The sequence below is a fragment of the Micromesistius poutassou genome (assembly GCF_964030765.1).
Source record: "Micromesistius poutassou genome assembly, chromosome: 20".
NCBI lineage: Eukaryota > Metazoa > Chordata > Actinopteri > Gadiformes > Gadidae > Micromesistius > Micromesistius poutassou.
In genome coordinates, this window is record NC_140290.1 from 7,070,675 (window position 1) to 7,086,904 (window position 16,230).

General features: G+C 46.2%; 1 protein-coding gene across 4 annotated transcripts in view; it reads left to right on the plus strand.

The window, feature by feature from the left end:
* Positions 1–16,230, plus strand: part of ptk2aa (protein tyrosine kinase 2aa) — a 57,566-nt gene that overhangs the window by 38,738 nt on the left and 2,598 nt on the right. For 2 of the 4 annotated variants that reach the window (XM_084484489.1, XM_084484492.1), the window contains 18 exons: positions 124–141; positions 2,400–2,456; positions 3,527–3,547; positions 5,171–5,268; positions 5,489–5,573; positions 6,321–6,421; positions 6,798–6,913; positions 7,257–7,357; positions 7,801–7,890; positions 8,013–8,217; positions 8,565–8,676; positions 9,014–9,088; positions 10,063–10,173; positions 10,357–10,461; positions 13,177–13,239; positions 13,686–13,725; positions 13,975–14,081; positions 16,028–16,183. In XM_084484489.1, coding sequence (XP_084340615.1) covers positions 124–141; positions 2,400–2,456; positions 3,527–3,547; positions 5,171–5,268; positions 5,489–5,573; positions 6,321–6,421; positions 6,798–6,913; positions 7,257–7,357; positions 7,801–7,890; positions 8,013–8,217; positions 8,565–8,676; positions 9,014–9,088; positions 10,063–10,173; positions 10,357–10,461; positions 13,177–13,239; positions 13,686–13,725; positions 13,975–14,081; positions 16,028–16,183 — 1,661 coding nt within the window. The remainder of the gene's footprint in view (positions 1–123; positions 142–2,399; positions 2,457–3,526; positions 3,548–5,170; positions 5,269–5,488; positions 5,574–6,320; positions 6,422–6,797; positions 6,914–7,256; positions 7,358–7,800; positions 7,891–8,012; positions 8,218–8,564; positions 8,677–9,013; positions 9,089–10,062; positions 10,174–10,356; positions 10,462–13,176; positions 13,240–13,685; positions 13,726–13,974; positions 14,082–16,027; positions 16,184–16,230) is intronic. The other 2 variants (XM_084484490.1, XM_084484491.1) reach the window with 2 other exon arrangements.

Genomic DNA, 16,230 nt, shown 5'->3' on the forward strand with positions numbered 1-16,230 from the left:
TGGTTGGCCTCCTCTCCCACATCCCTCTCTCTCTGTCTGTCTCTCTCTCTCTCTCCTCCACATCCCCCTCTCTTCTTCTCTGTTGTTTTTGTGCTTCCTGCATGCTTCTCCCGGACCCTGCAGAGGATCTGAGCGGGGACGGTAAAGTTTTGTTCTTCATTATTAACATTGATAACATTAATCACCTCCCATGTTGTTCCCCGTTCTACTAACCAGATTGTGTGTTAGACAGAGAATACATGTGGCTGTGTAGGTGTTGGAGTGTGTGTGTGTTGTGCACTGTGCACGTGGGAGGTTATAGCTATAAAGAACATTGGCAGCAGGTGTAAAATGCAGATGTGGGAGTTTTTTTATATTGGGTGATATTTCATACTAGTTTAGTACTTAGTATTGAGTATATTTATAGTGTGCATGTTGGAGTGATGCTTTTTAATGAGTGAACCCGTGGAAGTGTGTTTTGCGGCATATCAATGTCAAATGTTGTCAAAGTTGAACTCAGCCGAGTTTTAGTTGGCCATGGAATAGAGCGGTGTTTCTCTTTAAGGGCAGGACTCCAAATCCATCTCCAGCTCGCTCACTTGCTCTCCCGCTTGCTTGTCTCTTGCCCTAGCTCTCTCACTTTCTTTCTTTCTTTCTCTTCACTAAGAAGCTTGGCAACACACACAAAAACACACACACACACACACACACACACACACACACACACACACACACACAGAGAGATACAGATACAGACGCATAGGGGAGTAGGGAGAGGTCTGTTGTATTTAAGAGCGGCTGCATTCTTGGCTATTATGGGATGGCTGGAACACACACACACACACACACACACACACACACACACACACACACACACACACACACACACACACACACACACACACACACACTCGATTTTGACTATTCTGACTCAAACTCAAAGTCGGTGCTTAAGGACAAATCCAAACCACATGCACCTAAAACGGGAGCAAACCCACGATACAACCAGCCCACTAAGTCCCATTACTTTGAGTTTAGGATCCTGCAGGACACTGTATCAAAATACTACTCAATGTGGGACTACATTGCCCACAGCTTGAAAATGATTGTTGTATCTTCCAGTTTAATACACATATACCTCAACCAAACCTTTTACTGATTATAATTAAAATTCCACACATAATATTTATTTGTTGAGGATGTTAACAGATGCAGGAAAAGTAGTGACTTTGTTTTCTGAGTACATAACTTAAGGCTGGAGTTTCTATTCACAGCATCTTTAAAATCCCTAATGGTACCACCTCCAGCCCCTTATTACACACAAGACTGAATCACAAACAGCGCTCTCTTGAACGCACCATTTACTGACTGTTAAACACCGGCCTGGGCTAGTCTCCTTAACATAAGTTGGCGTACTGTAACCGGCCGACTCTTTAGTCCTGCTGGAGAGGACAAGGCTTTCATAAATCACCAGGGAAAAGGCAAGAGCAGAATGGAGGAGCACAGATGTTGGAGTGAGTTTCAGACAGCTGAGCCTGCACCCTGCTATCATTTCAACACTAGTGCCATCTGGTTAGGGTTGGTGCTATCATCTCTCTATCTTTCCTACTGTCTTTATTGCCACTGCCTCTTTTTATATTTTATATTCTCAGAACTTTCTCTCGTTGTCTGTACTGACTTTCTCCTTCTTTTCTTAAGCATCTTTGTGTTCACTGCTGCTTTCTATCGTTCTCTTTTTTTTCATCTTTCTTTCTGTCTTTGCTTCTTTCGTTCCTTCTTTCTTTCCTTCTCTCCTTTTTTCTTTCTTTGCTTCATTCCTTCTTTCTATCTTTCTTTCATCAATCTCCTCTGTCTTCCGCTGTCATCAGCCTGCCTGTTGTCCAGCTGTTCCAAACTTCAGCCTGAAATACACAACACATGCTTAGCTGACTTTCTCTTCCCGGTGTACGTGCGTGTCTGTGTGTGTGTGTGTGCGTGCGCGTATGTGTGTGTGTTTGACGGAGCTAGATAGCGACCGAGCGGTAGAAACAAGACTACATGCGTCTCGCTTTGCACAGGAACTGGTCGGGCTTTGGGAGTCTGTGGTGTGGCGTAGCTCAGCGTTTGTGTTTTCTCAGAGCAGTTTATCATTTCTAGCGCCAGCTTCACATCACGTGTCTGTGTGTGTATGTGTCCGTGTCGTGGTGTGGCCGATCAGACACCCGGTAAACTAGTCCAACATGTTTTATCGTACATGTATGTGTGTGGCTCATTGTCGGTGGAATGTGCATGCGTTGGTTTTTTGTTTTGTATTGTTGTTTCACGTTGCTGTAGACCTGCTGACCTGTGTTGTGTGTTGTGTCCGTTGGAGTTCGTCATCGTGGTTCTGTTACGTTTGTGCGGCTGCATAGTTGCTGACGGTGTGTGTGTGTGTTTTACAGAAACTGATGACTATGCTGAGATAGTTGATGAAGAGGACACCTACACCATGCCCTCAAGTAAGTGACCACCTGCTCGCTTCTCTGCACGGTGAACCCAACCCGACAAAACCATTAACATAATTCTCCATAACATAATAAACCAGTGCGCTACATGGGGGTAGCACTAGTCTCCTCTGAAGCGATACACCCGCCTTAAGTTGAAGCAAATGCCCTTGTTTTCCCCGGTTCAGCTGTGCAAACCACGTTTTTGTTGTGCTGGGTTAGGTCTATCCCCAAAGAGGCTGTGGCATGATTCTAGTAGATCACAGTGAATTATACTGGCACTGAGAACGGCTGGTTTGGTCACCAGCCACAGAGTAATGGCTGCCAGTGGTTTTGGCACTGTGGTACTATTATTTATATAATTTGAGATATTTCAAACACAATATTTTTGCAACTCTATTATGTGGTGAACTTACTGAGCATATTGGCTGTTTTTCTTCCCACTTTGACCCCCTTTTGTCTGAAAGGAGGTATTTTTGTTTGATTTGTCTTTTTTATAATTACAATCTTTTCAATCTCGCACTCAATCTTGCACTCTCTATAGCCCTGTGTCTCTTAGTTTCGCTCTGTCTATCTCTCTCCCTCTCTATGTCTCTCTCTCTGTCTCTTTGTCTCTCTCCCACTGTCTCTCTCTCTCTCTCTCTCTCTCTCTCTCTCTCTCTCTCTCTCTCTATCTCTGTCTCTCTGTCTCTCTCTCTCTGTCTCTTTCCCTCTCATTCCCAGTCTTTCTCGTTCTTGGTCTCTCACTCTATCTTCTGTTAAATAACTTCCTGCAGTTTCTTTCTTGACTCTCAAGATTACAAATATTAAGGATATTCAGCAAGTAGCCGATATTGCTTTTACTTTAACACGTTTGTTTATGTGAGTTAGTTAATCTCCAGAGTATGTTTTGCACACATTTGTTCAGCATGAATCAATGTCGTTAAGGAACGTTATCTCTCTGAATGAGAAACATCTTATGTTGTTTGCCAGTCTCTCAGTATCTCTATTTCTATGTGCTTGTCTCTCTGCGATCTCACCCTTACTGCAGCTGTCTTTCTGTCCTGTTTTCTCTGATTTCCTTTCCTTCCCACAATGCAACACAGTGGGCTATGGCGTAGTCGAAGGTAAAACCCCCCCCTTGTCTTTCTCCTACAGTCTTCAACCTTTCCATCTTTTAAAGTTTTGTCTATTTTTTGTTCACCGGGCAAATACAATCTAGTGGAGTTTGGCTCTGTCAACATGGTATTCATGATTGTTAGTAGTCTTCAGGATTGGCTTTGTTGTACTGTGTGGGTCTGCTGAATTGACCACAGTACACTGACCACCAATACCACACCATATAGTACAGTGCCCGGTGAAGAAAAAGATATTCACAGACTCATGCTTCTCTATCAGGTTCATCAGGTTTGTTTGTGTGGGTTTTTACATAGATTAGAGCCCAGGTCATTCAGCTCTGGTCTTCGAGCCTAATATGCGCACATCAAATAAACTCAAATTCCCAGAATTCTCAGCCTGAAATTGCGACTCCGGCTGAGCAACCTGAGTAGTTTTTTCTTTCTTTGCATCCTCGGGGGCAGTACTCATTCATCCTCTCCTATGTGATATAGGTCCATGTTTTCCCACATCTCTTCCTCATGATCTCCCTGGTTGTTAGTATTTTATGTAATTTATGTGGATGATTTTTAGTTTTTTCCATTGTTGTCATTATCCATTGTTTGTTATTCTTCGTCAAACATGTGTGGGTGTGTTTTGTAATGACGTTGAGTGGTATCAAATGTGTTTATTCATATTCTTAACTTACACCCTGCCAACGCTGATGCATCATATGATCATGATTCCCATTGAACACAGACACAAATCTGTGTGATGCTGTGAATAACGGGGATGTTAACATGTTGACCTCGGGTCAAAGGTGACACCCATAAGCCATTAACACCCATAATCCAAGAACGAAATGGGTCACCCTGTGAGGACGGAGAAGTACATCTCAGTCCATACTAAGATCTCTGAGGAGATGGAAGGTCTCCGCGACACACACATGCATTTATTTTTTGGTTCCACTGTTTATCTTCATTTAGTTGATGCAGTGTGTGTGTTTACCCGCTCGCGTCCAGCTTCCCCTATCCCTCTCCAAGTGTCTCTGCACGATGTGTGTTTATATGCGATCGCAAAGTCCGGAACATAAACATACGGAAAACTTTTACCATGGAGACGGGGTATGCGCAGACCACAGAGAGAAACCGGACAGCTGGACATCCATCCACACACAACCTGATGACCTGATGCTACTGGGTTTACAATGTCATGTCTTCTTGGGACTCTGGCTGTGCATGTGTTGGATCGTGTGTATAGACACGTGCATTATGCCTTCATGGTGGTGTGTTGGCCCTTTTGTATTGCGGTGTGCATGCCAAATCATGGTACATCAAGATGATATGTGTTTCATCGTCATTTGAAAATATGAATTAGTATTTTAGTGTGTTTATACTACTAGGCTGTCCACTTGTCTCGTCTCCCCTCATGTCCACTCTCATCCTCCTCCCTTACCTTCCTCTCCTATCACCTCATGTCCCCTCTCCTCATATTCCTAACCCTCCTTTCCTCTCTCCTCCTGTCCCATCTCCTCCTCTTCTCTCCTGTCCCCTCTCCTCTCTCCTCCTGTCCCCTGTCCTCCCTCCCCCTCCTGTCCCCTCTCCTCCTCCTCCTCCCTAACCCTGGTCTCCTCCTCTGCCCCCCTCCCCCCCCAGCACGGGACTATGAGATCCAGCGGGACAGGATTGAGCTGGGCCGCTGCATCGGAGAGGGCCAGTTTGGGGACGTCCACCAGGGAGTCTACAACAGTGCGGTGGGTACCAGCAAGTCTCACACACACACTTTTCGGCTGGTCCCCCTATCCACTACACTATTACTGCCCCCTTATAAGTAATGGCAAACAAGGTTGGCTGGTTTACTGGATTGAGCCTCTCTCTTTAGAGTTCAGACATGCATTTGCCTCCCTTTATATCGTTTATATGTTCAGCTGACTGTAGTGTGTGTGTGTGTGTGTGTGTGTGTGTGTCCTATAGGACGATCCCAACCTGTCGGTAGCCATTAAGACCTGTAAGAACTGTACGTCAGACAGCGTCCGAGAGAAGTTTCTACAGGAAGCCTGTAAGTACACATTTATTTGAGTGTGTGTGTTTGACACTCTCTCTGTCTCTCTCCATCCCTGTCTCAGTCTGTCTGCGCTCTGATAAGGGAGACTTAATCCTGAAGGAAACCGTGGTTTACAGGAGTTACAGTGTCTAAACTCTCTTCTGGCATGGTTTACAAGCTACAGCTGTTTGTGTGTGTGTGTGTGTGTGTGTGCGCATGCATTTGTGTTTGTGCACACACTGTGAGGTCTCTGGGTTCAGCCAAGCAATGTATGGCGAGTTGGAGACTCCCCAGGGCCCAGAACCATGTGTTCAGCGGGCCCCAGGGCTGTCTGTATAGTAGCGTCGAGGATCAGCAGGGCCCTGGGTATTCAACAATATTATCGTTCAGTTTGAGTGCTTCAGTTTGATCTACAGTAACTCCTTGTCACATTTATGTGGTAATAACATGATTAGGTTTCCAAAGTATGAACGATATTCGTGGCATCTGATCTTCAGAAGGTTCAAACTTAACCGAGCCTGTCTGGGGGAGCAGTCGGTCAACTTAAAAACATAAATACCCTGTTCCTCGGGCTCCCCATCATTAGGTAAACAGTAAACCAAACCTTCATCCAGTGACATGCCAAACCGTGTGGTTACATCCCCATGCTCAATGGTCGTAAGCCTTTCACAACATACCGTTTTAACGTGTGTGTGTGTGTGTGTGTGTGTGTGTGTGTGTGTGTGTGTGTGTGTGTGTGTGTGTGTGTGTGTCCCCCCACAGTGACCATGCGCCAGTTTGACCACCCTCACATAGTGAAGCTGATCGGAGTGATAACAGAGAACCCGGTGTGGATCATCATGGAGCTGTGCACCCTTGGAGAGGTACTGTGTGTGTGTGTGGAGGGGGTGTGCCTGCCTGCCCACCACTCTTTATATGCGGATACAGTCATTTGCTTATTCCTCATTCTTCATTGGTCTGCGGCCTGTCGTTTTGTTTAAGTAGCTGAAAGTAATTGTATTTCTGTCTCTGTGTCTGTCCTTCTTTGTGTGTCTGTGTGTGTGTGTATGTGTCTCTCTCTATGTCTATATTTCTGTGTGTGTGATTGTCTCTCTCTCGTTCTGTGTGTGTGTGTGTGTGTGTGTGTGTGTGTGTGTGTGTGTGTGTGTGTGTGTGTGTGTGTGTGTGTGTGTGTGTGTGTGTGTGTGTGTGTGTGTGTGTGTGTGTGTGTGTGTGTGTGTGTGTGTGTTCCGTCCCCAGCTGCGCTCCTTCCTCCAGGTGAGGAAGTACAGTCTGGACCTGGCCAGCCTCATCCTGTTCTCCTACCAGCTCAGCACCGCCCTCGCCTACCTGGAGAGCAAGCGCTTTGTGCACAGGTACAGCCACGCACACACGCACGCAGGCAGACACACACACACTCACTCACTCACTCACTCACTCACTCAGAGGCAGACACACACACACACACACAATAGCATACTCACACCCCCCCGTCTGTCTGACTGTTTTTCTGTATGTTCAATTATGATACATAATAATTAGACACATTCGTTTTAAGTTAGTCAAATAATCTATAGATTAGATATTTTTGGTTTTATTTTATGAATAAACCTATTGATAATAACCAATTGGTAATCTTCTTGTGAGTGAGAGTGTGTTTAAATGCGTAGATGCACACTGTCCTGTATCAGTTCACAACGAGCCCCTGCTGTGCTCCAGGGACATCGCTGCCCGCAACGTGCTGGTCTCCTCCATGGACTGTGTGATGCTGGGTGACTTCGGCCTCTCGCGATACATGGAGGACAGCTCCTACTACAAAGGTACACACACACACACACACACACACACACACACACACACACACACACACACACACACACACACACACACACACACACACACACACACACACACACACACACACACACTGGGGACCTTCTTAAGGACTTGAGCAGCCTACACTCTATTGACACCTACTGGCGGGGTGTGGTTACTGCCGCCTCTAACGACTAATTACCAAATTGACGTTGTCTTTGACATGCTTCGTAAATTGACACATTATGACTCATCTATGCACAATTATTAACTTATGTTTGTCAATGCTTAAGTACTTTATTATGTTAACCTGCATTGTACAAAATGTTGGATAATGTGGCTAATGGTAATGTATTTGTCTCTGTCTACGTGTGTGTGTGTGTGTGTGTGTGTGTGTGTGTGTGTGTGTGTGTGTGTGTGTGTGTGTGTGTGTGTGTGTGTGTTGTAGCATCCAAAGGTAAACTACCTATCAAGTGGATGGCTCCGGAATCCATCAACTTCCGACGATTCACCTCCGCTAGCGATGTCTGGATGTTTGGTGAGTTGTGTTGTGTGTGTGTGTGTGCGCGCAAACTCATGTCTGTGTTTCATCACACGTGTGTGTGTGTGCAAGGCCGTAACGCGGTGAACTGTTCTAATGCAAACGGCCCATCTCCCCAGGCGTGTGCATGTGGGAGATCCTGATGTACGGCATCAAGCCTTTCCAGGGAGTGAAGAACAACGACGTGATTGGCCGGATTGAGAACGGCGAGCGATTGGCTATGCCGCCCCAGTGCCCGCCCACCCTGTACAGTCTGATGACCAAGTGTTGGTCGTATGACCCCAGCAAGAGGCCCCGGTTTACTGAACTCAAAACACAGCTCAGGTATGTCTCTGTCTGTGTGTTGGTGTGTTTGTCTAATGCATGGGTGTGTGTCTAATGCATGTGCATGTGTGTGTGTAATGCGCACACGAGTGTGTGTGTGTGTGTGTGTGTGTGTGTGTGTGTGTGTGTGTGTGTGTGTGTGTGTGTGTGTGTGTGTGTGTGTGTGTGTGTGTGTGTGTGTAATACGTGGGTGTGTAACATGTGGGTGTGCGTCTAATGCGTGTGTTTGTGTGTGTAATGCATGTGAGGTGTGGGTGGGTGTGTGTGTGTGTAATACGTGGGTGTGTAATGTGTGGGTGGGTGTCTAATGTGTGTGCCTCTAATGCGTGTGTGTGTATGTGTGTCAGCACCATCCTGGAGGAGGAGAAGCAGCAGATGGAGGAGAGGCTGCGTATGGAGATGAGGAGGCAGGTCAACGTCTCCTGGGACTCTGGAGGCTCAGAGGACGCCCCGCCCAAGGTACCCCCCGGACACCTGTCTGTCTGTCTACACCTGCCTGTTGGTCTGCGACTGCCTGTCTGGCTCCATGTGTGTGTGTCTGGCTTTTATTCTCTCTTCTCAATTTTTTTTTATTCTCTCTCTTTCTGGCTTTTAATTTCTCTTTTTATGTGTGTCTGTCTGCAACCAACTGTCTGTCTGTCAACCTTTCTGTCTACATTCCTGCCCCTTTCTCTCTGCCTGTCTGACTGCCTGTCTGTCTATCTGTCTATCTGCCAGTCTCTCATATATCTGTGTCTCTGTCTATGCGTATTAACTTAATGTGTGTGTGTGTGTGTGTGTGTGTGTGTGTCTGTAGCCCAGCAGGCCAGGTTATCCCAGTCCACGCTCCAGCGAGGGATTCTTCACCAGCCCCCAACACAACCATTACCCGGTAACACACACACATGCACACAACGCACACATCACACAGACACACACAATCCTAAAAACACATGGAAAAGATGGATGGAAAACGATTTTGCTTTTAGAAGCAGAAAGAAAGATGTTGGGGTATGATAGACTGTGTGTGTGTTTTGGAGACAGAGAGATGAAGTCGTTCCACTCACATCAGACAGACACCAGGTATTTCCTGTAGTCCTAAAACCCACTTAAACACACACACGCACATACACACTGATCATCATTTCTCCCTTCACTCCTACCTGTTTATGTGGTCCAGCTGCTCTCTCTCTCTCTCTCTATGTCTGTCTCTGTCTCTCAGTTTCTCTCTGTCTCTCTCTCTGTCTCTCTCTGTCTGTCTCTCCCTCTCTCTGTCTCTCTCTCTCCCTCCCTCATCTGTCTCTCCCCCTCCCCTCTCTCTCCCCCCCGCCCCCCCCCACTCTCTCTCTATGCCCTTATAAGGAACGTGGTGTTCCAGCTGCCTGTTGGTCCTGCTCCAGATCATATCACATGTTGACATGACAGCAGCTATATATTAGCCTGGTTTATGTTGGCTTTATCAACACACTGGCAGCGGCTCCAGGAGTGTGTGGAGAGCCCTACGGGAAGCCCACAGACTTTGATACGGTTGCTGATGTTACACTAGAAGAGGTGTTAGACTCGGTCACTTCTGTTTTGCATCAGCGCATCCCCACTTTGAAGTCTATATTTGGTGATTAGGCGGACAATTTTATCCAAGGCAACTTGCAAGTGAGGATGACGGCAATCACACATCATGTGTTCAGATTCGGTGCAGCTACAAAAGATTTAAAGTGCTGCACGACCGAGTTCCAAAACAGCACCTGCACAGCAGCTGTTATGTGACTAGTAGTGTTATGTGACTAGTAGTGTTATTGACGTTTAATTATCTCCTTGTGTCTGTGTCTGTGTCTCTCTCTCTCTCCCTCTCCCTCTCCCTCTCCCCAGCCCTCAGCCCACTGTGGTGTAGGAGGGGTGGAGGGAGGCTTCCCTCCCCATGACTCATGGAGCACCCAGCACAGACCAGAGCACACGGCCATGTGGAACGTCAACATGGAGGTACACCACACAGTAATGCGCACACGCGCACACACACACACACACACACACACACACACACACACACACACACACACACACACACACACTCAAAACAAATCAAATATTGCAAAGCAGCTACACTTTAGTGCATGAATGCTGAATGTGTGTGTGTGTGTGTGTGTGTGTGTGTGTGTGCTCCAGGAGGGTGGGTGTGGTGGTCATGTTCTGATGGAGGAGAGGCTGATGATGCAGCAGCAGCAGATGGAGGACGACCAGAGATGGCTGGAGCAGGAGGAGGGCATGATGGTGAGACACACACACACACACACACACACACACACACACACACACACACACACACACACACACACACACACACACACACACACACACACACACACATATATTATGGAACATGTACTTGCACACACGTACTTACGCACACAAACAATAACTTTGAAATGATGCATAGACCCACACACAAATCTGCACACACACATATGCCAGTCCCTGGGTCTCACTGTCTAAATATCCACAAGTTACTATCAAAATTCACATTTACACACTCGCACTTGCGATGTTTCTGAGTTCACTGCATGTCAAATTGTATAAAAGCATCTACTCACTGACCGGGGTAGAACACAGTGGAGAGAATTGTCTGTTCACATGCTCTAATCCCTCATCTTTCATACCCCGGGTGTCATGTCCTTATTGTTGACGGGTTTGGCCGGCCTGCCAGCTCCTCCAGATGCACCACACATTTCCAGGCTCAGTGGAAACATAAATCGTGTGGAAAAGTCAAACCTGGCAACCCAACGTGTTGATGACCTATTTTGTCATTTGGCAGCCACAAGTGAAAGTGGTTTGTGTGGGCTGTGTGTGTGTTAGACCAGTGGGTTTAGAGCCTTTGAAGGGGGTAATTTAATAAATACCATAAAACAGTTTGATTGTGGTTGAACAAGGTTTTGATTAGACACACATAGACTTTTTATGTAGCCTCATGGACATAACCTAGCACCAAAGCATAGAACCTTTCTATGGAAATCTCTATAGCTTTCTCCAAACAAAGGAAAGTGCTGACCAGTGCTGTGTAAAGCATTGGGCACACTAGCCTTTGGGTCAAAAGGCACATAAAGGGTCTGTAAATTGAGCTTATCTTTTTTTATATTGACCATCTAACGGAATAAATGAGAATGGTGATGATAATATTTGCATACATATTGTGTATGTTGAACTTAGCAAACGGAAGACACTACTAAGTTATTTAGCTCCCCCTTCTGGTCAGGCAGACACAAAGCTGTTTGTTTTCTTTTGTTATTTTATTTTGGGGAAACGGTGGAAAATACAAAAAAAAAAGGCTAGAGAGATCAGATGGATCCTTGGGGTGGAAAAAGAGGAGTAAAAGCAAGAGGGAAGAAGGAGATGTGGGATTGGAAAGTGCATCAAGGAGCGAAGTGAGAGAGGCAGAGAGAGAGAGGGACGAAGAATGAGAGGGAGAGAGACAAGTAGACATGGTGAGAGAGTAAGGTGGTTGGCTGCTGGCTTCTTTCCCCACCAAGAGTCTGTCCTTGAGGCGCACTGGAACTCATACTCCCCTGGAAAAACTCTTACTCCCTATTGCTCAGTTTCTCTCTCTCTCTCTCTCTCTCTCTCTCTCTCTCTCTCTCTCTCTCTCTCTCTCTCTCTCTCTCTCTCTCTCTCTCTTTATGTCACACACGCCTCTCCCTCACATTTCTGTTTGTCCTTTTTCCCCCAACTTGGATTTTGTCCTTTTTCTGTCATTCCAGTCAGTCCTTCAATTCCTCTCTTCCACTAACACTGATATTCCCTCGTAACCCGGGATCAGATCAGTCTACCGTTTCTTGCGTCGGACTCCGAATCGTTCCTTTCTTCGTCACTTTTTGGGCCCGATCTTCGATGGCCTTGTCTCTCTCCTACCCTTCTCTCATCCTCTACGTCGTCCATTTACCCAGGATGCATCTCTTGAGGGCCTGCTTCACCAAAACGGTACATTGCGACTCTAAACGGAACAGGGGAATGAGAAGAGCGAGAGATCTTTACGAGAGAGAGATTCCATTTCAAACTGTGCTGGAGCGATAGTGATGGAAGCCGGGCTTTGGGTCAAGGCTTGAGTTAATCTATGGTTAGAGAATCGTGCGTTAATGTTTGTTGGTGAAGGGTGGAACTGTGTGGGATTGCGGGTGTGGTATACCCCATTCAAAGAGATGCAGTTTTTTTTACTGACAAAGCCGTACAAAAGTGTTCTGCGAAGGTCACAGTTATGGGCAGTCTGACTGGTAGATGTCGAAAAGCGTAATTGTGGATAGGATGTGAATAGAGATGCTTGTTGATCAGTGAGCATGTCTGGTCGTCTGTGGCTGGTGGGTGGATGTCTTGAAAATGGAGTTGTCATGTGTTTGGATTACATTGTACTCATGTGTGCCATGTGAACCACTTCAAATTGAATAAGGAAGGAGCTTTTATTATGAACAAGGTCAGTCATTCCTGATGAGTTAAAGTTGTATTGTGGATGTTTGCTTTGTAGTATATTTATCCATGGTTCTCTAATCTCTCTCTCTCTCTCTCTCTTACTCTTTGTCTCGGTCTCTTGCTCTCTCTCCTCTCTCAATCTCCTCCGTTCTCTCTCTCTCTCTGTTCTCTCTCGCTCTCTCTCTTGCTCTCTCTCCTCTCTCAATCTCCTCCGTTCTCTCTCTCTCTATTCTCTCTCGCTCTCTCTCTTCTCGCTCTCTCCTCTCTCAATCTCCTCCATTCTCTCTCTCTCTCACTCACTCACTCACTCACTCACTCACTCTCTCTCAACCTCTTACTCTTTGTCTCTCTCTCTGTCTCTTGCTCTCTCTCCTCTCTCAATCTCCTCCGTTCTCTCTCCGTTCTCTCTCTCTGTTCTCGCTCTCGCTCTCTCTCTCTTCTCTCAATCTCCTCCGTTCTCTCTCTCTCTCTCTCTCTCTCTCTCTCTCTCTCTCTCTCTCTCTCTCTCTCTCTCGTCCTCACTCTCTTTAGAAGGCTGAGGCCAGAAACAGCAGAGGAAGCATCGACAGAGAGGATGGAACTCTGCAAACTCCGGTCTGTTTCTAGTCAGCACATACACACACGCATACACACACACTTGACACGCACACCATGCACACACACATATACACACACTTGAAATGCACGCCATGCACACACACACCCACACACACACGCACACACTTGACACACACACCATGCACACACACATACACACACTTGACACACAGACATGCACACACTTTGGAACACTATTGGAAACAGGATTAAAGTAAGAAAAATGTGGGGGTGGTGACAAGAATAAAAAGAGAGACAGATGAGGTTTATATTATCATAACAGATTCTGGCTACGATTTGATGGCATTTTTGAGGAAGCTCCATGATTTCCCATCAGTACTGGTTGTATAAAAAGAATGATCCAGTATTTATCAGCCTGCCTTGAGTTAATCTGTCTGTCTGTCTCTCTGTCTCTCTGTCTGTCTGTCTCTGTTCATCCACAGGGAGGAAGCCAACACATATACCAGCCGGTTGGAAAGCCAGGTGAGATAACGGCCCCAGAGCAAAACACATCAATGTTGATCCTAATCTTCATCTTAATCCTTTTGACGGTAGTCAAAGTATATTCATCAATTCAGTATTGAAGATATTCTGATTGAAAGTGGATATCTAGTAAAAGCAGTTTGCTGTTCAATTTCTATGTTTAATCAAAGAAAGTGTAACAGTATTCCTCTTGTCGTTATCAGTGGTCAGTTTATCATAAATTCAACTTTATTTTTCATTATTCTCTAGAACTAACTGCTGCCCCCCCGAAGAAGCCCCCCCGGCCTGGAGCCCCCTGTCACCTTGGCAACCTGCCCCTCCTCAATCCCGTGGACAGCTACAACGAGGGGGTCAAGGTACACACACACACACACACACACACACACACACACACACACACACACACACACACACACACACACACACACACACACACACACACAGTGTGTAATGGAAGCCAAAATTCCCATCACTGTCACCCTAATTTCCCGTCTGGGATTAATAAGAGGATGGGGTCAAAGATATTCCTGTTTAAAACATAAAGCATTTTTTTTTTTATTCCTGGTACCTTTTTTATTGTATTTTCTCATAACTGCTTCGATTTTTCCTGAATGTTGGAATGCATTTATGTGGTCAACACGTGGTTTTTCCTAACCCTATCCAGCCTTTTTTAACCTGGGTTCCACTGTTCTAAAGACGTTCTACGAGATGTTCCTGTATGCTCCCTGTCCTATCCTGGGGTTCTCTACTGGTCTAACGTGATCTCTCCCTCTTTTCTCCCCCTCCTCTCTCTCCCTCTGCCCCTCTCTCTCTCTTACTCACTATCGCATCTGTCTCTGGTCTCTAATCCTCTCCACTCCACTCTCTTTATCACGCTAACGTGTCTCTCCTCCTGCACCTCCTCACTCCTCATCGCCCCACCTGCTCCTCCTCCACCTCCTTCTTGCCTGGTGTTCTCCTTCTCACTCTCCCTGTCTCCCTAACACACACACACACACACACACGTCTAGCCGTGGAGGGTAAGCCAGCCTCTGTGTAGATCTGTGCTATGGTCTTAGCATAGCTTAGCGTAGAGAGTAGCTCACGTTACTAACCTCAAGGGAATGGCTACCTTGACATCATGAACTTCTTTCTGAAATATCATAAGAGCTGGAGGAAAGGTCGCGATATGGAAGAATATTAGTTTTTGTCTGCAACCTTTTTAAGATGGTTGAACACCAGAGGTGTGACTGACCTTTGAAGAACGAAACGAAAAGTCATTCAAGTGAGCTTAGCTCAGCCGGCTCCTAGCCATCGCTTAATGTCGTCATGGGTTTTAGTTTGAGCAGGATTGAACCGATATGGGCCATCGTATTTCCACGGTCCAAAAAATATGGATTTGATTAAGTTAAGGCTATAAAATTAAATTAAGGCTATAAGTTAGAGGATCAAGTTCTCAGGGAAAACTTGGTGTGGTAATACTGCTAGTGATATTACCATTACTACTAGTTTGACTGCAACAAGTCAAGAGGAAAAGCCGAGGTGTCAAGGTATCCATTCCCCCAGCAGACCCTAGTAGTGCATCAAAATGGTGCACTCTGATGTTTTCTGGCAACCTGTACTTTGTTTGTAGTGGTTTATCATGTATTGACTGCTTGGGCCGCTGGCACTCGCAAAGCTGTGACGGACGACTGTGAAACCATATCCAGGCCTGGTGTTTAGATCTCCTCCAATGTGATTAGTAAAGCCCCCACAGTGGCTTCACTATTTGATCTACAGTAAAATACTCAACATCAAAAACAGCACAGTCTTCTGTGTGTGTTTTCAACATCTGAGTGGGTAAAGCGAGACCAGACTTATTTTTGTTTGCTCTCTCTTCCCATTGATGTCATTGTGTTGTTGAGCCTGAGCCTTTGTCTCAGGACTAATATTCAACTCTTATGGTCATCACACAGCTGGCTCTTACACACAAGTGGGTTGCCGCTTATTACTAACAACTTTAGTTTAGTGAGTTATACTAGCTAGACTAGTCATGTAGAGTGAGTGTGTGTCATTGAGTGCATTGTGTGTGGCAGTGAGGGCAAGTGTGTGAGTGTGTGTCAATTTGCGTGTGAGCATGCACATGCATTTGTATGTGCTTGCATGCACACACATGCGCATAAACATCCTTAGCCTGGTTGCTAGTAAATGCTGCCGCTTAGTGGTGAGTCTGCGTCACCGCAGTCTTTCCACTGTCCTCACAACAGCGGCAGCATCAGCAACGACAAGAGCCCGGCCAATCTGATCTCTTCCTCTGCCTTCTCCCTCCGCCTAATTGGTCCAGTTGCAGCCCCAGGAGATCAGCCCGCCCCCCACGGCCGACCTGGACCGGTCCAACGACCGGGTCTATGAGAATGTGACGGGGCTGGTGAAGGCGGTCATAGAGATGTCCTACAGGATCCAGCCCGCCGCCCCAGAGGAGTATGTTGCCATGGTGAAGGTAGGGGATGGAGATGAGATTTTTAAATGGATTTTTTTCTTTAATAT